We start from the raw sequence: 25,318 nt of genomic DNA on the forward strand, positions 1-25,318 counted from the left end.
TTGCTTGAACCAAAAGACCCTCTGGGTTTGGTCAGAATAGGTGTTTATATAATTAGCTGTGGCCAAATTATAGAGCCCCTAAAGTAAAAATGTGTCCCAATCCCTGCCATACCACAATCAAGTTAATCTAAAAACCAGATAATCTCCCAGTCATTGAGAGTTCATACAGAATGTACGATTCTGTATCCTTTCTATATGAAAGGTTTCTTGATTATGATTTCAGTATAATGGTAATGAATCATCTTGAAATTGGGAGAGTAGTTCAGGCTGGTATGGCTGTCCTAATCAGGGTGCCCTTTAGATTTTGCTCATAACACTTGAGAGAGACAGAAGCTAGCAAGATTGGTAGTGGGTTCATTTGTGAGGTAAATAGCCCAAATAATCCAAAATTTAACAATTCTGTAAGTGGATTGACATTCTGTCAGTTATACAAAGGAATTTAGAAGCTTCCTTTTGGGAAATTTGCCTTATGCGATTCTCCATATATGTGCTGTTTCACTTTACATGATTCATTCACAATGTGTGTATTAAGTCTAGGAGAAGTGTCTTTTTTGAAAAATTAGAATTTCCTAGAATATATTAGATCTTTGGAAGAAGGTTGACCACTTGTTTCATTATAGAAATGTGTAGCCACAATACTAATTTATTCTTGTAACTTAATTTATGAATAAAAGTTATTACTTGTTAACTAGTATTTTTCTTTCCAGTTTCTCTTCAGCAACGGGTAGCAGAATTGGAAAAAATTAATGCAGAATTTTTACGTGCAAAGCAGCAGCTTGAGCAAGAATTTAATCAAAAGAGAGCAAAATTTAAAGAGTTGTATTTGGCTAAAGAGGGTAAGTTTATAAGTCTTCCCCTAACCCCCATACTAAAACTGCCTTAAAATGTCAAGTTTCTTGGTAGTACAATGTTAATTTTATCATTGAATAAATCTTGATTTTATTTCTACTTGCATAGTATAATAGAAGCCTATTTAGAGGTTAGGGTTAATAATGAAATTGAAAAACAAGTTGAATAATGCATTATTCAGATAGTCCTTTGTCTTTTGCCCTTGATGATATTTAAGATGGTAGGCTAGATAGTCCTGGGACACAGGACTTTCAGTCCCCTTAGCACTTGGGAGATAGCCCCGGGCAAATCAGGACTGTTGGCATTCTAATAATAGCCTTAGCTGTGTTATAATAAAACTGACATTTCATGTAATTTATTCAACAATGTTAATTATCAGTTAATATGTTTAATACCTACTATGAGGTGGGCATTGTGCCTAAGTGCTGGGTATACAGAAGGGGCAAGATTCATGTGGCTTTTTTACTCATAGGAGTTGAACTCTACTGAGGAAAACAGATTAAGTAATAGTGAGTTGTTTAAAAAAAAGCAAAGTGTATAAGGCCAATGTATGAGATCATATCACGAGGGAGATCTACTCTGAAGGATGAGGGAAAGGGTTTACATTTTGGGTATTGACATAGGAAAGTATAGATATGATTTCCACAGCCCTCTAGACCAGTGAGTGATTCTCAAAGTGTGATTGTGGAATAGCAGCATCAGCATTGTTATCTCCTGGGAAACTTGTTAGAAATGCAAAATGTTGGCTCCTACCCCAGACTTATTGAGCCAGACACTCTGGGATTAGGGTCTAGCAGTCAGTGTTCTAAGACGCTCACCAGGTAATTCAGATGCACACCAGATTTTGGGAACCACTGCTCTAGTATAGACCAGCAGCTCTCAAACTTTAAAGTGGATGAAAATCACCTGGAGAACTTGTTGGAACATGGTATGTTGGGCTGGAGCCTGAGAATTTGCATTTCTAATAAACTTGTAGGCGACTGCAGTATGGTCAGTCCAAGGGCCACAGTTTGAGGACCACTACTCTCGACCAGTGATCCTTCAACTTTTAAGTTTATATACTCTGTAAAATGATTATAAACATCCCTCACACCTTAAAAATTTTTTAATTTTAAACATAAAAAATTCAAAGGATGTAAATTCTATCGTATTGTTAACACTGACAATTTAAATTAAAACTTCATGCTTTTAAACATGGAATCAATCATAGTGATTTAATATCCGTCACCATCCATTTAATAAAAAATACGTGAATAAATTCTTCAGGAATTTTACATTTTTCTCCTCCTTGTGTTAGGTTTTTTTTTTTTTTAATGTCTCCCTCAGAATTTTATTCTAAAAAGTGTTTTTTAGCACACAGACCTGAGTGTGCATCAGAATTTTACCTATAGGGTTTGTTAAAACAAAGATTGCTGGGCCGCACCCCCAGAGTTTCTGATTCACTAGGTCTGTGGGATCCTAGAATTTGCATTTCTAGAAAGTTACCAGGTGATGCTGATATTGTTGGTTCAGCGGCCACACTTTGAGAACCACTGGCCTAAAGTAATATTTTGTGCTTGGAAGCCATTAAAAAAAATTGGTCAGACGTCTCTGCAATAAAAATATGCATGTAAATTTCTTTTGTATTGAGATATCATTACAGTTTAAGTAGACAATTGATTACATAAATATTGTACACACTTAAAAAATAATTGTTAAGTTGTAAAAATTATTGGAAATGCAGGTCTTATGAGATATATTGCTTCTCCCTCCCAATTAAGTCATTAACCTCTGGTGAATATTATTAATGTCTAGAAAAAGGTATGTTTCAGTTTTTTTTTTTTAATGGATATAAGTTGGGAGTTCCCTGGTGGCCTAGTGGTTAGGATTCTGGGCTTTCACTGCTACGGCCCAGGTTCAATCCCTGGTCAGGGAACTGAGATCCCACAAGCCGCACGGTGTGGCCAAAAAAAAAAAAAGATATAAGTTAAGCCCTTGATCTCATAAATAAGTAGATGGAAATAGAAGTGGGTTTTTTTTAAAATAGTGACTGTTATTCTTTTAACTCTTTCTGAATTACGTGTTAAATCACATAGTGCTCTAGCTTCAAAAATATTTTTATTCTATAGGTTGACAACTCAAATAGATCTTCTTTCAGTTTTGTTGAAATAGACTTTGCAACCCACATGACCTGCCAAAAGATTCATTACCCAGTTATTAGTCATTCACTTTTTAAAAATAAGTTTATTTATTCATTTATTTCTGGCTGTGTTGGGTCTTAGTTGCTGCACGCGCGCTTTCTCTAGTTGCGGCGAGCGCGGGCTACTCTTCATTGTGGTGTGCAGGCTTCTCATTGCGGTGGCTTCTCTTGTTGTGGAGCACGGGGTCTAGGCGCGTGGGCCTCAGTAATTGTGGCATGTGGGCTCAGTAGTTGTGGCTCGCAGGCTCTAGAGCGCAGGCTCAGTAGTTGTGACACAGGCTTAGTTGCTCTGCGGCATGTGGGATCTTCCCGGACCAGGGCTCGAACCCGTGTCCCCTGCATTGGCAGGCGGATTCTTAACCACTGAGGCACCAGGGAAGCCCAGTCATTCACTTTTTTGTTACTGACATTGATATTTTAAATTGTTCCTCTGGTTTGATATCACAGAGAAGTTTTTACACAGTAAGGTAGTGAACCATAGTAAAACTCAGGATGGGTGAAAGCCTTTCATTTGTTAAGTAGGGAGAAGGGTGTTAAGAAAAGGAAGGTGGCCAAAGAGAATCTACACATAAATAGCTCTCTGTTTTAGGAAAGATTATTTATGGAAGTTGAGGACCTAGAGTTTGATTCCTTTAAAACAACATGTGCCTATGAATCCCTTGGAAAGTCTTTACGTACCCCCTCGGGTGTACCCCACTTTGAAGACCACTGTCCTGAAGTGGTGTTATTCAGACTATATGTTGTAACTCATTGATGGATAGCAAAATTGAGTGCGTTGTGACCAGCAAGTTTTAAAAAGAAATGCAGTGGAAAGTAACAGCACGTTATTTACTTGGTAAGGTTAAGTAAGTATAATTGAACAAATTTTTTTGTTTCAGTTACATATACACACGTATGTATAGAGTTGTGTGATAAAATATATTTTTTGCTGTGAATTATGGTAAAAGCAGTTTGAAAGCCACTGTTCAATAAGATGGAAGATTCCTAGGCCTCACAGAATTCAGCCCGTGGCTTGGAAAGGTTTACTGACTGTAGTGTGGGATGGGATTCTGTTTTCTCGTGGGTTGCAGGAAGGCTGGCTGTTCCCTATTAATTTTGTTCCTCCATAGGATGATAAGGAGATGGGAAAGCTGGTGTTCCTGTCTAGGCATGGTGGCAGTCTGCAAGGCACTGTGGAGGTTGGGATGAATGAAATATGGTTTTCATCTTCAAGAAAGATATGTATTATCTACTGGGGTAGATAATACATTTTGCACACTATCATTGTTATTTGAATATATGTTGTTGTCCTGAGAAATGAGTTCTGTCCAGTTCTTCAGTATGTTCATGTGAATTTTTTAACATCTTCCTTTTAAATTTTGTTTTAACCTTGAATTGATGAAATACTACTTTAAACTCTGTGCAATGGTATGTTCTTGTCAGGGTGAGTGTAATACATTTTAGTGTGTATGTATGAGGTCGTGGCAGTATTTCCTCTGATGACCAATTCAAACTCACTGTGATACTAGCTAGTGGCATTCTCTTTTCTCTTTACTTCTCACAACCAATAATTCTGACGCTTGATCATCCTCTCTACACTTTTTTTCTTTCAGTCTTTGCTTATCCAATAAATTCAAGTTTATCTTGTCCACAGTTTGTTCATTTTGCTTTCTGTTTTTCTCTGTCCCCAAATAAAGATGCTAGGGTTTCCTTTGTTTGCTTATCTTCTTTTTTTAAATTATAAAATTGACTTTTCTGTAAAATTCTGAAGAAATGAAAATGACTAAGAACCTCTCATTTCTGAAATACATTATCAATTGCAGTTTTATATCTCTAAGCAGCTTGTAATATGGGTTTGTTCAAAAACATGCCTGCTATGTTAAATTGCTTTGACTGCATCTAGACCCAATAAATAATATGTATGTGTACTATTGTATCTTTACTATCTGAAGTTCTCAATGAACTTAAACTGGCCATAAAGAACAGGTGAAGTAACTTATTACAAAATTTCAAAGGGAATACTGTGATCCTTTTTAAGAGTTTTTGGTGTCATTTCTAAAGAAATTGCACAGTGTGTAAAAGGTAAATGTTGATTTAGTTTATGGCTTGGCTGATTGCCTATATCATAATAAAAAACAAATTGAAAGATGTCCTCTAAAGCAGCAGCTTATATTATTGCATGAAGTATATATCTAGTCTTCTGTGATTGTCACAGGTGATAACAGTATAAGCCATGGTTTTGATGTGTTCAGTAGTCTTTGTTTTATCTTTCAGCAAACCAGGTCACAGTAACCCCAGAAGTCCAAACACTGGTGTTTTTCCCAATAAGAATAACTTTTGCTTTGGCGTTGTAATAGCTGTGCTTTCATTTATTTGGAGAGTGGCTGAAATATAAGTGCAAATAGTAATGAGGAGTGCTAATAAAAGGGATTATTACCTCTTGACTCCTCTTACTGTCTGTTCCTGCCTTAGTACCCATTCTTTTCCCAGCTTCTTCAACTGGGAATGTTATAACTATTTCTGAAAGTTTTGTTGGTTTTCTGTTGAACTTGAAAAAGGGATTTAGCTTTCAAAAAAATGTTTTTGATTTAGCTTTCTGCTTTAACCAATTTCAGTACAAAGCTTGGCACAGCAACAGTGTTTGTGTTTTGGAAATCCTCAATCTTGGGCAATGAGTAAGAGCCTGTTACACGAGGGAGCAAACAAAAGGCCATAGAGTTCTCAATTTGAAGGAGAATAGTAGAAATAGAGCTCATGTTAGTCACCAGAAGACAGTGGAATTTTCTAGTGGTGTTCAAAAGGATTTTGTACATGGTTATAACATATATAAAGCTCTGATGCTAACTAACCAGAGCAATAGTTAAAAGCTAGGTTTAGGAAGATATTTATGGTTTAGATGCCTTAAGTTGGTACTTAGATATGGAAATAAAACTAGAGTATATTTAAAAAATTGAAAACCATTAGAAATCTTGGAAACAATAAATAAATTGAAATAAGGTAAGTAGATGGTTTAAATGGTAGACACAGATTTTAAAAATTAGAAAATGGTATTGAGGAGTTCTCCCTCCCAGTGAGACAGAGAAATATCAAAGAGCAATTGACACAGAGGATGAGTTGAGTCTCCAACACACATCAAAAAGAATTCCAGGAGAAGATAATGGAGGGAGTAGTAGAGAATATTTGAGGAGATAATAACTGAGATTTTTTCAAGCATTAAGAAACAGTAGTGAGTCCTCAACATAAATACTGAGTACCAGGTAGGGTAAATAATAGTAAATTCATACTTTGACGCATCTTAAACTGTGGAACCTCAAGAATGAAAAGAAAATATTGAAAGCTACCAGAGGGAAGTAATAATTATGCTAACAGGAGATACCACATAAGCAGAATAGATGCCTGGAGACAATGAAATAAGATCTTCAGAGTGCAGAGAAAAAGCAGTTGTCAACCTAAAATTTTATGTACAGCTAAATTATTTAAGAGGGAGAGCAAATAAGATATTTCAGGCATACAAAAACTGAGAGCATTTATCGCCCACATAAATCACCAGAAGAACTAGTAAAGATAACATTTACAAGAAAAGTAAACATAGAGGGAACATATAGGATATAAGAAACAGTACCAACCATAGAAACTAATAAATCTGACTATAAAAAACAAAACCAAAAAACTTCTGAGTTCATTTTAATTTTTTAAAAGAAGAAAATAAAACAAATGAGGCAATAATAACAAAATTGGAACTTATGGCCAACAGCATTGCGGGGACATAGAAGGGTATTTCACAATGAATGAAACAGTCTACAAAGAGAATGTAATAATCATGAACTTGTCTGTACCTAACAAAATAGCCATGGCATGTCATAAAGAAACAAAAGGCGATAGAATTACAAGAAGTTGATAACTGCACACATATGAGATGTTCAACATTATATCAATTGCTAGATCAAGCAGTAGGTAGATATAACAACTTTGAGCAACAGAATTTTAAAAAGTTTGATCTCCTAGGAATGATGTACCCAAGAAACTGAAAATATACATCCTTTTATATTCATAAGGAGCACTTAAAATACTGTGTATATCTCAAAGGAATACTCAACATATTTTAAAAGTCAAGCTACTTACCATGTTTTGTTACCTAGTGCAGTTAGAAAGATTTTAAGCAACAATGTAAATGTTTTTTAAAGTTTGGAAACCAAGAATGCATTCCTGTTGCTCATGAGTTCAAGAGGAAGTCATAATGAAGATTGCAAAATATTTAGAATACAATGAATATACTTGTGGGATGCAGCTAAAACAATACTTTGAAAATAAGTTTATAACTTTAAAAACATTTATTAAAATTAATTTATTAAAAGACATGAGAGGGGCTTCCCTGGTGGCGCAGTGGTTGAGAGTCCGCCTGCTGATGCAGGGGACATGGGTTCGTGCCCCGGTCTGGGAAGATCCCACATGCCGCGGAACGGTTGGGCCCGTGAGCCATGGCCGCTGAGCCCGCGCGTCCGGAGCCTGTGCTCCACAATGGGAGAGGCCAAAACAGAGAGAGGCCCGTATACTGCAAAACAAACAAAAACAAAAACAAGACAAAACAAAAAAAAACATGAGAAATTGAAACTAAATGATCTAAATGTTTAACTCCAGAAGCTAGAAAAAATAGTGAACCCAAAGGAAATAGAAGAAACAAAATAATAATAGAAATCAATGAAATAGAAAGCAAAGTTAAGAGTTAAGCTCAATAAAATCAAAAGCACATGTTTTGGATGAAAACTCTAATTTGAAAAGATACAAGTGTTCATAGCAGCACTATATTTTTAAAAATTAAAAAAAAATTTAAGTATAGTTGATTTATAGTGTTACAAATACCACATAGTGTTTGTCTTTATGTATCTGACTTACTTCACTTAATATGATAACCCTATTTATAATAGCCAAGACATGGAAACAATCCAAGTGCCCATTAACTGATGATTGGTTTGAGAAGATGTGATATATAGAGATACACACACACACACACGCGCACGCACAATGGAATACTATTCAGCCATAAAAAAGAATGAACTATTGCCATTTGCAGCAACATAGATGGACCTAGAGAATATCATACTAAGTGAAGTAGGTTAGAGAAAGACAAATATATGATACCACTTATATGTAGAATCTAAAAAATAATACAAACGAATCTATATACAAAACAGAAACAGATTCACAGACATAGAAAACACACTTAAGGTTACCAAAGGGGAAAGGGAGATGGGGAGGGATACATTAGGCATATGGGATTAACAGATAACAAACTACTATACATAAGAAGATAAACAATAAGAAATTACTATATAAAACAGGAAACTGTATTCAATATCTTATAATAACCTATAATGGAAAATAATATTAAAAAATATGTAACTGAATCAATTTGCTGTATACCTGAGACTAACACAATATTGTAAATCAACTATACTTAACTTAAAAAAAACCCACATCTTTTGGTTAAAAAAACTAATAAAAAGACACAATTACTGGTACAGTAGAGATGTGAAAACATAGGAGTACTGTGCATGTATGTCTATGCCAAAAAAAAATTGTAAATTTAGATGAATAATTTTCTAGGAAATACGAGTTACCAGAATTACCTCAAATAGAAACTGAATAAACCATAACCATAAGAGAAACGGAATCAATAAACAGAATTCTTACTCACAAAAGGATGTCACAGGCATAAGTTTTATAGGCAAATTTTAAAAAATCTTCAAGGAAAATTTGTTCCTATCTTTTATATACTGTGTTAGTAACAAGAAAAAACTAGAGAGCTATCCACTTCGTTTTGTGGGATTAGTACAACGGAAGCAGTAATACTAGTGTACCAATAAACCAGTCTTGTTTATGACCATAGACTTTAAAATCCTAAATAAAATTGACTTCAGGGACTTCCCTTGTGGTCCAGTGGTTAGGACACTGTGCTTTCAGTGCAGGGGGTGTGGGTTCGATCCCTGGTCAGGGAACTAAGATCCCACATGCCACGCGGTGCAGTTAAAAAATTGTTTTTAAAAAATTGATTTCAGCGGAGTATTAAAACATAGTATATACCGTGACCATGCATACTAGGAGCACAAGGATAGTTTAACATTGCAACATCTATTGATGTAACTCACTGCATTAACAAATGAGAAAAACCAGAAAGCACATTCAATAAAAGTTAATACACTTTAGTAATACGAGTTCATACTAGTTCCTAGCAAATGAGGAATTGAGGGGGCCTCTCTGTTTCTATTAGAAACTAATAGAATATATTATACTTCATGATAAAACAAGATAAGAAGGCCTATTGTCAGTACTTTAATTCATTTTAATACTGTAGGTCCTCCTAGCCAATGCAATAAAATAGAAAGAAATTAGTTATAAAATTTGGGAAGTTAATGATAATTTTGTCTCTGTGGAGTCCATATGATTAACAAAATAGAGGAACCAAGAGAATCCACACTATTAGAACTAAAGAGAGTTATCAGCATTGTTGGTATGAAGATCAATATAGAAGAATCAATAATGTTTCTCCATATCAGTAACAACTAGAGAAGTAAAAGAAGAAAAAGCAACCCTGAAGTAAATAGTCACTTGGGAATAAGTCTAAACAAAGGTGTGCAAAACTTTCATAGAGGAAAGTTATAAAACAGAGTTAAAGGACATAAAAGAAAGCCTGAATAAATGGAATGAGATACCATGTTCATAGGTGGAAAGACTTAGTGTTGTAAAGATGCTAACTTTCACTTCAGTCTATAAGTTCAGAGCAATTCCAGTGAAAATCTAGTTTATTCCCTTTGGGATCTTCCAGACTGTCTTCAGATTTACAAGGAAGAACAGGCTCAAGAAGATGGTGACCCACTATAGGTAACTGCCAATTTATAGGAAATGCAAAGAAAAAAGGAACAAGTTCATCTATGTTATAGGTATGCAGTTAGCAAATCCAGACTGTGCGCAGTTCTACGAGACAACCTAGTTTCCTCAACAAATAAAGTACAAGGAGAAAAGAGATGGAGGGAGAAACCTATAGATTAATAGAGACTTAAGATATATATCAACTAGCTGTAGTATATGGACATTTTTGGATTCTGATTCAAAGAGCTGAACTGTTTTAAAAACATTAGACAAGTGGAAATTTCAACACTGGTTTGATGATATTCAGGTATTGTTAATTTTTTTCAGGTGTGAAAATGGTCCTTATAAAGTGAAATAAGGCAGTCAGAAAAAGACAGTATGATTTCACTTATATGAGGTGCCTAGAAAAATTAAACTTAGAGAAAGAAAGTAGAATGTGGTTGCCAGGGGCTTAGAGGAGGCAGGGAAATAGGGAGTTGCTGTTTAGTGGGTATAGTTTTAGTTTTGTAAGATGACAAGTTTTGGAGATTGGTTGCACAACAAGGTGAATAACTTAACACCACTGAACTGTACACTTAAAAATGATGAAAATGGTAAATTTTATGTTACATGTACTTTAAAAAATGGCCTTTATCTTTTAAGGTTACATACTGAAATATTTATGGGTAAATGATAAGTTTGAGAGGTCCATTTCTAGAATGGTAATATGAGGAGCTCCACAGACCCACTGCCCAGCAAAACTTGGGAAAATTATTTTAAAGAACAACCATTTAAAGTCTCTAGAAGTAGTCCTAAGGCATATAGCAAATGAAACATTTTTCCCAGAAAATCTGTTAAATCTTGGTAAAAACAGAGTCTGGGACATTTGATCCATGAACCACTTCTTCCTTCTTCTCTCCCAGCCTGGTGTGATGGAAACTGCACTCCAGGCAGGTGATGCTGGGAACACAGGTTTCCCTCTCTCCTGAGTTCACAGTTGAGGACCATAGAACTCCCCCTACCCCAGCCACTTGTTGTAGAGGATAAGTATCAGTTGAGTGTGGCCAAGAGATCTGGAACTCTTTTCTTCCCTCTGGCCCCTATTCCTTAGGATGCAGGCTCTAACTTGGGTGCTATATACTGAGAATATTGGGGCCCTGATAGCCTTTGCTCTAACTTGTTTGTTGGGTGGAAGATCGATGCTGGGAGAAGCAAGCCAAGGACATCAGAGGCTACCACTTCATCTCCCGCCACTCAGTGCCCTGTTCCTAAAGCAGATATATCACTCAGAAGAGCACCAGCAGGTGAGTATAGAGTTTGACGGATGTGGATCAGGGAAAGAGATACTCAGAAGGGAGCCCTGCGAAAACTGTTGTCATCCCAGAGTGACTGCACATGTCCAAATCTGTACCTTCTGAGGAGCAACATCAGAGGTTTCACACTGCAGGAGTTGGAGGAAGTGGGAGAGAAGAAATAGACTTTACTAAAATCCAGTCAACCACTAAACAAACAAACAGCAGACGACAGTAACAAGCTGGTAAGGGAGTAGGGCTGAACCAGTACCAGAGTTATTGCAGTGTATTACCAAAAATGTTTTCAAACAAAAAAAAATTAGGAGAAACTGTGGCCCGTACAAAGGAAAAAAAACATGCAGTGCGTATGAGGGTGACCAGATATCAGATTTAACAGACAGAGACTTCAAGGAAGTCATAAGTACATTTAAAGAGCTGAAGAAAACTATGCTTAAAGAAGTAAAGTGTGACAGTGTTTCATCAAATAGAGAATATCAATAAGGAGAAATTGTAACAAAGAACCCAATGGAAATTCTGGGGTTGAAAATTATAATAACTAAAATGAAAAATTCACTATAGAAGCTCAACAGTAGATTGAACTGGCAGAAGAAAGAATTTATTAACTTAAAGATAGGTCAGTTAAGATTATCCAGTCTGAAGTACAGAAAGAAAAGAGAAAAATGAAGAGCATTATAGAAATGTGGGACATCATTAAATATGTCAGTAAACACATAATGGGAGTGCTAGAAAGAGAAAAGAGAGGAAAAGAAAAAATAATTGAAGAGGAAATGGATGAAAAATTTCCAAATTTGATGAAAAGCAGTAAACTGCACATCTAAGAAGCTCATTGAACTCCAAGTAGTATAGAGGTGTGCAAAGAGATCCACACAGAGACACATCATAAGATTAACAGCCGACTTCTCATTAGAAACAATGGAAGCAAGGCAGTGGGATTACATTTAATGCTCAAAGGGGGGAAAAAAAACTGTTAACCAAGAAGCCTATATATAGCAAAAGCATCTTTCTAACATGAAGATGAAATAAAGATATTCTCAGATTAATAATAAAAAAAAAAACGGCTTCCCTGGTGGCGCAGTGGTTGAGAGTCTGCCTGCCGATGCAGGGGACATGGGTTCGTGCCCCTGTCTGGGAAGATCCTACATACCGCAGAGTGGCTAGGCCCGTGAGCCATGGCCGCTGAGCCTGCGCGTCCGGAGCCTGTGCTCTGCAACAGGAGAGGCCACAACAGCGAGAGGCCTGCATACCACAAAAAAACAACAACAACAAAAACCCAAAAAATGGAGAGAATTTTTTTCTTAGCAGACTGCCTTATAATACTAAAGGAAGTTCTTCAGTTGAAAGCAAGTAATTATAGACAGTAATTTGAATTCACATGAGAAAAACAGAGTCCCCAGTAAAGGTAATTGTGTATTTTTTATATGTATATATATACACATAAAATACATATACACATATATTTATATTTGCTTTATTGAGCCCATAGCAAATGGAAATTTAGTATATTTGCCAATATCAGCACAAAGGAGTTGGATGGGAGGAAAGCTATATTGGACTAAGGAAATGACACCAGATAGTAATTCCAACCCACAACATCAAGTGGAGAAAGCCAGAAATGGTATATAAGAAGGGCGATATAACAGATGGTATAAATATATACTTGGTCTCCTTTCTTTTCTCAGATTTTTAAAGACAATTATATGAAGCAATAAGTATAACAGTGTATCATTGGGTGTATAACATATGTAGGTGGCAGTGTGTATAGCAATAATAGCATCATGGAGAAAGGGAAGAGAGCTATAGAGGAGTAACATTTCTATGTTTCATGGGTATTAGGGTTATACAAATCTGAAGTAGATTCTATTAAGATGTATATGGTAATAAGACTTACCTGGTGGTCCAGTGGGTAAAACTCTGTGCTTCCAATGCAGTGGGCCCGGGTTCGATCCCTGGTCGGGGAACTAGATCCCGCATGCCTGCTGCAGCTGAGAGTTTGCATGCTGCCACTAAGAGGTCCACATGCTGCAACTAAAAAGATCTTGCATGCCACAATGAAGATCCCATGTGCTGCAACTAAGACCCAGTGCAGCCTAAATAAATAAATAAATATAAAAAAAAATAGATGTACATGGTAAGCCCTAGAGCAACCACTAAAGAAATAACACAAGAAAATATAATGAAACAACTTTGAAAGGAATTAATATGTTACATTAGAAATTATTCACTTAAGTCAAAAGAAAGCAATGAAAGAACAGGAGCAAAAGGACATAAGATACAGTAAACAAAAGTTGCAAACTTAAATCCAACAATATTGTGATATTAATAATATTAAATGTGAATGGATTAAAGAATCCAAACAAAAGGCAGAGAGTTTCAGAGTGGTTAATAAAACAAGATCCAACTATATGCTGTCTAGTTGATACATTTTAGATTCAAAGATACAAATAGAGTGAAAGTGAAAGTCTGAAAAAAATGTATTTTGCCTACAGCAACAATAAGAAAGCTGGAAAGACCATACTAATATCAGGGAAAATAGATTTTAAACCAAAAATGGTAGTAAAGAATGACATTTTATAGTGACAAAGGACCGATCCATCAGGAAGACAAAATAGTTACATACACATCTAACTACAGAGTCCCACAATAGAGGAAGCAAACTGACAGAAATGAAGGGAGAAATACACAGTTTGACAATAAGAGTTGTATTTTTCAGTATTCCACGGAGAAGATCAACAAGGAAGTAGAAGATTTGAGTATAAAAGGAGTGATAATACAATGTTTGTTCTCTGACCACAATGGAATGAAATTTGGGAAACTCACAAATATGTGGAAATTAGGTAATACACTCCTGAGTAGTCAGTAGCTGGAAGAGAAATCACAAAGAAAATTAGAAAATGCTTTGAGATAAATGGAATTGTAGACATACCATTCCAGTCCTTATGTGATTCAGCTACATCAGTTCTTAGACATATGTAACTATAAATGCCTGTATCAAAAATGAAATATTTCAAATCACTAATCTTTTACCTTAAGACACTGGAAAAAGTGTTAATGAAACCTACAGCAAGTAGAAAGAAGGAATTAATAAGATTAAAGTAAAAAATCAGTGAAGCACAGAATAGAAAAATCAGTGATGAAAATCAATGAAACTGATAGTGCTTTCTTTGGAAAGACCAACAAATTGACAAATCTTTAGCTAGATTGACCAAGAAATGAATACAGGGCCATTACTACTGACCTTACAGAAATTAAAAAGAAGTGTAAGGGAATACTGTGAATGAGGAAGTGGACAAATTCCTAGAAAGATACAAATACCAAAACTGACTAAAGAAGTAGAAAATCTGAATTAGACCCATAGCAAATAAAGAGATTGAATTTGTAATTAAAAAACTACCCACAAAATATGAAAAGAAAAGCCTAGGTTCAGATGGCTTAAGTAGTGAATTTTACCATATGTTCAAAGAATTAACACTAATTCTTCTCAAACTCTTCTAAAAAGTAGACAGGAGGATGCACTTCCATACTCATTTTATGAAGCTAGTATTATTACCCTATATCAAAACAACATGGACATCACAAGCAAAAAACAAAACCAAAAAATTACAGACCAATATTCCTTATGGATATAGATGCAAAAATCCTCAGCAAAATACTAGCAAGAAAGTCAGCAACACATAAGAAGAATGATATACCATGACTAAATTGGATTTATCCTAACAATGCAAGGTTGGTTCAATACCTGAAAAATCAGTTAATGTAATGCACCACATTAATAGGATGAAAAACAAAAACTTAACGATCGTCTCTAAAGACACAGAAAAGGCATTTGACAAAATTCAACACCCTTTTATGATAAAAACACTAACCGAACTAGGAACAGAAGGAAACTTCAACCTGATAAAGGGCATCTACAAAAAGCCCGAAGCTAACGTTATCACACTTAATGGTTAAAGACTGAATGCTTTCTCCGTAAGATTGGAACAAGACAGTGATGTCCACTTTCACCACTTCTATTCATCCAGAGCAATTAGGCCAAAAGGAAACGGGGCGGGTGGGGGAATAAAAAGGAATCCAGATTGGAAGGGAGAAGTAAAACTATTTCTATTCTTAGATAACCTCTTTTATATAAAAATCATAGGGAATCCACTAAAAAAACATTTGTAGTAATATATGAATTCAGCAGGGTTGCAGGATACAAGATGAATATACAAAAACCATTTGTATTTCCATACACTTGCAACGAGTAACCTGAAAATGAAATTAAGGAAACAATTTCAGTTACAATAGCATCAAAAATGAATAATAGAATTTCCCTGGCAGTCCAGTGGTTAAGAGTCCACGCTTCCACTGCACCACTGCAGGGGGCACAGGTTCAATCCCTGGTCCGGGAAGATCCCACATGCTGTGTGGTGTGGCCAAAAAAAAAAAAAAGAATAATAAAGAAATTTAACAAGTGTACTTATTGTACACTTACACTCTGGGAAGTTCAAAAACATTGGTGAAAAAAAACTTAGAGGTCTAAATAACTGGAAAGACATCCCATGTTCATACATCAAAAGATTTAGCATTAGCAATACTCCCCTGATATACAGATGTAATGCAGTGTCTTTCAGTATCTCAGTTGCTTTCTTTGTAGAAGTTGACAGTTTGACCCTAAAATTTGTGTGAAAATGCTAGGGATCCAGAACAGCCAAATATTCTTGGAAAACAAAGTTGGAGGAATCACAAAACTTACTACAAAGCAACGGTAATCAAGATAGTGTGTGGTTCTGGTATAAGGATAGGAGTAATTCAGTGTAATAAAATTGTGAATCCAGAAATATATACGAAAAATTGATTTCCTGCAAGGTGCCAAAACAATTTAGCAGGGCAGGAATCGTCTTTTAAATGAAGTGTATTGAGACATCTGCATGTCTACATGCTATAGAAGGACATTGGATCCCTGGCATCTACAAAAGTGTCAAGGACCTAGGTTTAAAAAGTAAGCTATAAAACTCTTAGGAGAAAATGTAGGGGTAAATCTTTGTGACTTTGGATTCAGCAGTGATTTCTTAGATATGACACTACAAGCAGAAACAAACAATGAAAAATTAGATAAGTTGGACTTTGTGAAAAATTAAAAAATTTTGTGCTCCCAAGTACACCATCCAAAAAGTGAAAAGACAATCCACCAAATGGGAGAAAAGTTTGCAAATATTTTATCAGATAAGGGACTTTTATCTAGCTTATATAAAGAACTCTTACAATTCAATAATAAAAGACAGCCCAATTAAAAATGGTGAACAGTTCTGGATAGACATTTATCCAGAGAAGATACATAAATGGTCAGTAAGCACATGTTAAGATGCTCAATGTCATTATCTACCAGGGAAGCACAAAATTACAATGAGATGCCACTTCACACCCATTAAGATGGCTATATCCAAGTCGGTTAATAACAAGAGTTGGCAAAGATGTGGAAAATCAAAACCCTCATACATTGCTGACAGGAATGTTAAATGGTCTAGTAACTTTGTAAAACAGCCTTTCAGGGCTTCCCTGGTGGCGCAGTGGTTGAGAGTCCGCCTGCCGATGCAGGGGACATGGGTTCGTGCCCCGGTCCGGGAGGATCCCACATGCCGCAGAGCGGCTGGGCCTGTGAGCCATGGCCACTGAGCCTGCGCGTCCGGAACCTGTGCTCCGCAACGGGAGAGGGCACAACGGTGAGAGGCCCACGTACCACAAAAAAAAAAAAAAAAAAAAAAACAGCCTTTCAGTTCCTCAAATGGTTAATCATAGAGTTACCATTTGACCCAGCAGTTCCACTTCTAAGTATATACAAGAGAAAAGAAAACATGTCCATGTTTTCGTAAGAAAACATGTCCATACATAAATTTCTATGTGAATTTTCATAGCAGCAGCATTCATAGTAGTCAAAAAAGTGACGAACAACCAAATATACGTCAACTGATACATGAATAAACAAATTGTTTTTGTTATTCCTCCATAAAAGGGAATGACATACTGATAGTACAACATAGATGAACCTTGAAAGAACTATGGTAAGTGACAAAAGCCAGTCACAAAGTATGTATGATTCCATTTATATGAAATGTCCAGAATAGGTGATAGGGATAGAAAGTAGATATGTGGTTGCCTAAGACTGCCAGGTTAGAGGGTTGGGGGGTGATAAAAAGTATTGGATTTCTTTCTGGGGTGATTAAAATGTTCCAAAGTTGATTGTGGTGATGGTTGCACCAGTCTGTGAATACGTTAAAACAATGAGCAATCACTACACACCTATTAAAATGGCTCAAATCTAAAACACCAAAGGCTGCTGATGATGTGGAGCAACAGGTACTTTCATTCATTGCTGGTGGGAATGCAAAATGGTACAGCCACTTTGGAAGGCAGTTTGGCAGTTTCTTACAAAAGTAAATATACTCTTAGCATATGATTCAGCAATTTTGATCCTTGGTATTTACCTGAATGAACTGAAAATGTATGTCCATGCAAAAACCTGCACATGGATGTTTATAGCAACTTTATTCATAATTGTCAAAACTTGGAAGCAACCAAGATGTCCTTCAGTAGATGAGCAGGTGAACTGTGGTACAGTGGAATATTATTCAGTGTGAAAAGGAAATGAGCTCTCAAGTCATGAAAAGTCATAGAGGAAACAGATGTGTATTATGAAGTGAAAGAAGCCAATCTGAAAAGAATCTGTGTGATTCTAACTATGACTTTCTGGAAAAGGCAAAACTATCGAGACAGTGAAAAAGCTAAGTGGTTGCCAGGGGTTAGGAGGATAGGAGGAATGACTAAGCAAAGCAGAGAGGATTTTTAGGGCAGTGAAACTTCTCTGCATAAGATTGGTGGACACACATCATTATACGTTATCCTGATGTAAACTGTGGACTGCGACTAATAAGGATGTGTCACTGTAAGTTCAGAGATGGTGACAGAGGTACTGCTGTGGTGGGGGATGTCAGCAGTAGAGGAGGTTGTGCGTGGGGAGGCAGGGAGTTTATGGGAACTCTGTACTTTCTGCTCACTTTTGCTGTGAACCCAACATTGCTCTAAAAAGTAAGGTTTATTAATTTAAAAAAATGTCTGGGACTTATCTCAAAGCAATAAGTTGTAGAATGCAAACTGGTGGATGGGACAAGATTGCCTGCGGGGGTATGGTTGCTGGATCTGAGTGATTGGTGCATGAGGCTTATAATAATTTTTGATATCTGGGAGGCCAAGTCCCCCAGATATCATTCAAAACTATCATGGGCTTTTAAAATTATTTACTATGGAAAATTTTAAACATACACAAGATTATGCTAAATATTATAAATAATGCTATACTAGTCTAGACAATATAGTATTGGCATGAATTGAATAGACAAATAGACCATATTTATAGCACAGAGGTTTCATAATCAGATCCACATATATGTAGAAATTTGATATATGACATAGATGACATTATAAACATGAGAAGACTGGGGCAAGAGTTTAGAACAAGGGGAACATCTGTATAGAAAAAGTAGATTCCTAGCTCACACGTGAATGCCCCTGAACTATAATAGCTGATCTATTGGTACTCTGGTATTGCAGTTAACGAATGAGGTAGTTGCATGTATTAGCAATCTCAAAAACTGATGGATGTGAGGTAATTGCAGAAGAATACTATGCTACGAGAGCCTTAAGGTTTAAAAACCTGTAACATAAAGGTGTGAAATATGCATGGTAATGATAACTCCAAATTCCTGATAGTTGTTACTCTGAAGAAAGTAGTGTATTTGTAATGTTTCATTTCTTAAGGTTAAAAAGAAATTGAAGCTGATGTAGCAATAATGTTAAAAATTATTAAGCCAGGTGATAGGTAATAGGTGTCCATTACAGAATTCTTTATATTTGTTTCTGTGAAATATTTTATAAAGTATGAGTATCATCAAATGAAGTGTCTTGTTTGGATCCTAATTCAAACAAATCTTCAAGAAGACATTGTAGTGGCAATTGGGGAAATTTCACTAAGATTGAGTATTAGATTATATCAAACAATTATTAGTTAGGTGTGACAGTGGCACTGTGTATATGTAAGAAAATATCCATGTTTTCAGAGATGAATATGTAGTGCATTAGATACTGTAATACAGTTTCTGGGACTTACTTTTAAAAAAGAATAGTTGAAGTAAATGGCAAAATCATTATAATTGGTGATAGGTATGTGGAAGATTGTTGTAATATAATGCTCTCAACTTCTGAGTTTGTAAATCTTCATAATTACATATGCAAAAACAAAAAAATTGTTCTTTAATAATAATTTGTACTATTGGCTACCATGTTTGAAATGCTTTGTTACAAAATTTTTTTTAAGTTCTGTTTGTTTCCTGGTTTAAATATACACATATACATATATTTAACATATATACTATATATCATGTATAATAAATAATGTGTATTATGTCTTATGTAAATATTTATAAAGTGAGTCAGGAATAAAATTTGATCCACTCTTCCTCCAGGATCTCTATACTGCTTTTAACTGTGAGGAAGCATGCCAAAATTAGTATTTAGGTTTATTATTTATTTGCAGTTTTTCTTTTCATGGTGACAATGTGGTAGTGAATAGCTCTGGGTGATTTCCAAGAAGTCAAAAGTAGCAGGGATAATTAGCATGAGGTGGTGTTAAGTATATAAACTTGAGCCTTGACAGAATTGTATTAATTTCTCAGAAATTAATAAAGTATTCCAGAAATAATGCTTTGTCTTTTATTTCACATTTTATGAAATAGCACTTAGAATATAGAGTTGATAAACACACACACTTTTGTGGTTTCACGTGTTTATGTCTTTACTCAGTTTCTGGGTCATTCCCAGTCACACACCTACCACTATTTATTAGATAGCCATCTTGCCTTCAGGATACTTTAGATAGTTACTTTCTGCAACTAATGCTTATAACTGTCTGGCTAGTGTTTCAGAATATTTTAATAGTGGGGACAAAATGATGTGAAACTGACATTGAGAGAGTAAAGATTTCTTAAATGACTTCACTTAAAATTAGTATGACTAGGTTTTTTCCTGTTATTTGAACTACCAAATTGTTAATTCCTGTGATTGTTTGATAATGATGAATATCTTTACAACTTTTAAAAGTTCTTTCATTGATACTATTTCTTTGACGTTTTTCAAATACTTAGAAGTTTATACAGAAAAGTGTTGCCATTATTCTGGCTTGATGGCCTTGTGATGCCATTAAAGTTACACAGCTGTTAGTAGTAGCGTTAGAACTTAAATTGTTTTCATGGGTGGTCGAGGTAGTTATTGTGCTCCGTAAAGGAAATTGATGACTTTGCAAAGATGAACAGTTCTTCTGCATAAATATTTTTTAAAAAGGAAGTTGAGGGCTTCCCTGGTGGCGCAGTGGTCGAGAGTCCGCCTGCCGATGCAGGGGACACAGGTTCGTGCCCCGGTCCGGGAAGATCCCACATTCTGTGGAGCGGCTAGGCCCGTGAGCCATGGCCGCTGAGCCTGTGTGTCCGGAGCCTGTGCTCCGCAGCGGGAGAGGCCACAACAGTGAGAGGCCCGCGTACCGCAAAAAAAAACAAGGAAGTTGAGACAAACAGCAGCAGACTGGGAACAGTTTTGTAAGATAAAATAGTATTAATATCCAGTATGTATAAAATATTCTCCCAAATTAGAAGAAAAACAATTCATTGGAAATCACAGGTAAAAGATATCACCAAAGAGGAAATACTGGTCGCTAATAAATGTATGAAAAGATACTCAACCTCTCTATTAATAGGGAAATATAGATTTTAAAACTCACCATTTTCTACCCATGATGTTGGCAAGGACTTAAAAAAATGGAAAATAGTGACTGTTGGTAAGGGTGTGAGAAAACAGACACACCCCTATATACTGTTGGTAGGTTCATCTTTTTTGGAAGTCAATTTGGCCGAACAGATATCCTACTTAGGCTTAAATCATGTAGTAGGCACATCAGATCAATTTAATATTTAAGAGATGGTAAAGGGGTGCCGAGAAATTAATCCCAACTTAAAAAAAGCCTAGACCTAGTTATCTGCCATGTACTCTGGCTTTCTTTCTTCTTTTATTAACCATTTCTTGAATTGTGTTTCAATAACTTGTTTTATCATTAAAACAACTTTCTGAGGTGGGTATTTTTATTCTAATTTTGTAGATGTGGAAACTGAGGCCACAGAGGTTAAATAAGTTAGCCAGTGGGTGAAAGAGCCTGAATTTAGTTCTAAAACTATGTGGCCTTAATCACTCTTTGGTTAGATAGTTAATAATTGATTCGTGATACCCAGCATACGTTAAATCTTACCTTTATTAAAATGATTTTCTAAGTTAACATATAAAAATGTAATGCCTAATTTTTTCATTAGAATGTCAGCCTGATAAAGGTAAACTTTTCATTAATGGAAAGTCTTTTACTTTTTTTCCTAGAGGATCTGAAGAGGCAAAATGCAGTTTTACAAGCTGCACAAGATGATTTGGGACATCTTCGGACACAGCTGTGGGAAGCCCAAGCAGAGATGGAAAATATCAAGGCCATTGCCACGGTGTCTGAGAATACCAAGCAAGAAGCTATAGATGAAGTGAAAAGACAGTGGAGAGAAGAAGTTGCTTCACTTCAGGCTGTTATGAAAGGTAAAGATAAAAACAGATCTATTTTATGATTTTCTAAGATAACTGATTCTGATGATTGAGAACATTTTCAGAAGGTCTTAAAATATATCCTGAGTTTCATTTATGTTTCATTTGTGGCATTATGTATTACCATCTTCAAGATGTACTGTCATATTCAAAATAAAAGGGAAGCCAATGGGTATATCATCTGTATCTTTAACAAATTTAATAATGGAGAATTATGATGAGAGTGTTACAGAGATACTGCATTAAATGAAAACTATAGTTCATTATAAGGTTTAAAGCAGGGCTTCATAATGGATTTTCTTATAGGAGAGGCAGGCCAGTAATGTCAATGAATGAAGCTGTGTGTGGGCACAGGAAGTGTGCAGAACTGGAGAGACCTCCCATGCAAAGAGTGAAGTTACTATTTACACTTATTAGTTCCAGCTAATTATTGCCCATCCAGGCCAGTGTTGCCATAACTTTACATTGTAAAGAAAAATTTGGATTTTTATGTGAAATCTTCACTCAGTCTATGAGGTAGAGTGGCCTGTAGGTTAGAATAGGCTTTATGAGCTACCAGCTGGTGACCCTTGGTCCAAAGGAAGAGTAGCAGTTTAGTCTCTATCAACTTTTAGCACTAGTGCTTATTAATTCCTGCATTTCTGAAAAAATGATAATGAAATAAGCTGCCCCCTGAATCTTTGGGTTTCCAGAATTAGTTTTGTTAATAATATAAATGTGAAATAGTGATGACACTTTTTCCCGTCTTCGCAGTTATGTGTCACTTTTGCCTTAGTACTCTGTGAGAAGGCAGGTAAGACAAGCACTGTTTTCTGAGTTTGTGGCCATCACCTAGGGATTACTCTAAGCCTCATGTTACATTCCTGACCATAACAGCTTACCCAAATAAGAATTCGTTTTTTTCACACGAGAAATCCAGAGGTAGGTAACCTAGGACTGGGTACAGTGGTTCCTGATGTCATCACTGTCCTAGGCTCCTTCAGCTTTTCTTTTCCTTCACCCTTAGCATGTGGTTTTCAACTTCATTTTGCCTTGTGGTTGAAAAAAATGACTGCTCTTCCTCCAGTCCGCCTGAGTAAAGCAAAAACTTTCTAGAAATCTCCAGCATATTTCCCCCCGCCCCACTCCCTCACACACACTTTATAGAGGTTTCTGATTACACATAACTACCAAGGCATCTAGAAACTCTAGTTTTAAAATTGGGCCGTTGACTTCCTAAACAAAATTGGGGTTTTGTTAGTAAGAAAGAAGAAAGAGTGGAAATTAATGGACAACCAGCAGTGTTTATCACGTTTTAAGATTGTATTAAAGATAAAGTCATTATTATAAAGACTTTATAGAATTTGTCTCAAGTTAGAATCTTGGGTTATAGTAAAAACATTCTGAAAATATATCCCTTTTCTCACCCTTTCAGGCATATAGTTGTATTGGGGTGACACGTTATATTTGTCTTAGGAGTCATAGTGTTGTATCTAAGAACATAGGGTTTAGAGTTGGCCTTAGGTTTGAATTCTAGCTCTGTTTCTTTCTGGTTATGAAATATTGGCCAGAGTATTTAACCTCTCCTAAGCTTTCCTCATCTGTAAAATAATATGTGGCACAGATTTATTGTGAAGATTAGAGATGATTTAAGGTCCTTAGCAAAATTTCTACGTGTAGTAAGAACTAGAAATGTTAGTTTAGTGCTTTTGTTTTTAGTGAATTAAAAGATTTCCAGAAACTAGGCTTAAATTCTTTATATAACTACTTTTAAAATTTTAGTGTGCCAGGACATTTTTTCCAGAACGCTTAGAAATATTTGGTGATGTTTTGTAGAAACAGTTCGTGACTATGAACATCAGTTCCACCTTAGGCTGGAGCAGGAGCGGACACAGTGGGCACAGTATCGAGAATCCGCAGAGAGGGAAATAGCTGATTTAAGGAGAAGGCTGTCTGAAGGTCAAGAGGAGGAAAATTTAGAAAATGAAATGAAAAAGGTATGAAGGAATGTATTCATCTATAGAAATATTTCAATCCAAATATTTTTGTTGTAATGCTTCAACTAATATCATTATGGTAATAGAAGTTGTACTTTTTTGTTTTCTGTTAGAGAAATTATTTGGACACAGACTTAAATACAGTACTAAACAATTTGATGACCTTCCCCCAGATATATGTTTGGCTGAGTCCCTCATCTTCAAATCTTTGACCAATTGCCTCCACCTCATGAGACCTATCCTGACCACCCCATTTAACATTGCAACCTGCCCACCTCCCTCCCCCACCTACCACAACTTGTTCTTATCCTGTTCTAATTTTTCTTTTTCCATAACATTTATTTCCTTATAATGTACATAGAGTTCACCTATTTATTATGTTTAGTAATGTTTGCTGCCTTTTCCTCCTTACTAGAATGCAAGCTTCACGAGGGCAGAAGTCTTGTTTGTTGTATATCCTAAATGCTTAAGAGTAGTGTCTCGCGCATAGGTGCTTAGTAAATATTTGTTGAATGAGTGTTGTTGCTTGGTGTTTGTGTCTAAACTGAAGCCTGAGAACAGATTTTAGTTTTCCTTCTTTCTCAGTATACCTTGGTTCCTGTGTGACGAATGTAGTGCATATTATGCTTGAACATTTTACCGTAAGATGCCTGACCATAGAACAACTAAATATAAGATGAAATATTTTATCATTGAGAAAATTTAAAAAGCTTTTTGGCCAGTTTGATTATGTAAGCTTTTACTTTATTTTTTAATTTTAATTTAAAAAATTTTTATTGGAGTATAGTTGATTTACAATGTTGTGTTAGTTTTAGGTGTACAGCAAAGTGAATCAGTTATACATATACATATATCCACTCTTTTTTCTTTTCTTTTTTAAGATTCTTTCCCCACGTAGGCCATTACAGAAACTTTTTTTTTTTTTTTTTGCGGTACGTGGGCCTCTCACTGTTGTGGCCTCTCCCGTGGCGGAGCACAGGCTCCGGACGCACAGGCTCAGCGGCCATGGCTCACGGGCCTAGCCGCTCTGCGGCATGTGGGATCTTCCTGGACCGGGGCACGAACCCGTGTCCCCTGCATCGGCAGGCGAACTGTCAACCACTGCGCCACCAGGGAAGCCCCAGAAACTTTTAATTTATTAATTTATATACATACATATATTTGAAATCACATATAAAATAATAATTAGAGTTTGATTTTTTTTTCAGTTGAATTAATCATAATCTTGGTTCATACAAGGACTACTTTTATATATTTAGAAGTTTATTTAATTTTTTTTTTATAGTGTAAAAATCATATGAGAACTCAACACCCAAAACAAAAGCTTGAACCTTGAGGAATAGTTAGTTACATTGTCTTATTTCAGGAAAAGATTGTAATTCAGCTTCTTCATGAGGATCTGACAATGTCTTCATGATCACTAGTCACTTAGTCATCTACCATAGTTAGCCAAAGTAGGTAGTCTTCAATTCTGTCAGGTTGTTTCAGAGTAATTCATAGTTGACGCTATCATTAGACAT

At 35.8% G+C, this 25,318-nt stretch overlaps 1 protein-coding gene across 5 annotated transcripts in view; it reads left to right on the plus strand.

The window, feature by feature from the left end:
* Nucleotides 1–25,318, plus strand: part of RABEP1 (rabaptin, RAB GTPase binding effector protein 1) — a 104,187-nt gene that overhangs the window by 34,859 nt on the left and 44,010 nt on the right. For all 5 annotated transcript variants that reach the window (XR_009537518.1, XR_009537517.1, XM_060133910.1 and 2 more), the window contains exons 2-4: nucleotides 708–836; nucleotides 21,613–21,816; nucleotides 23,638–23,798. Coding sequence is in view for 3 of the 5 variants with exons in the window: in XM_060133910.1 (XP_059989893.1) it covers nucleotides 708–836; nucleotides 21,613–21,816; nucleotides 23,638–23,798 (494 nt within the window). In the remaining 2 variants the exon portion in view is untranslated. The remainder of the gene's footprint in view (nucleotides 1–707; nucleotides 837–21,612; nucleotides 21,817–23,637; nucleotides 23,799–25,318) is intronic.

This window comes from Lagenorhynchus albirostris, chromosome 20 (genome assembly GCF_949774975.1).
Source record: "Lagenorhynchus albirostris chromosome 20, mLagAlb1.1, whole genome shotgun sequence".
Lineage (NCBI taxonomy): Eukaryota > Metazoa > Chordata > Mammalia > Artiodactyla > Delphinidae > Lagenorhynchus > Lagenorhynchus albirostris.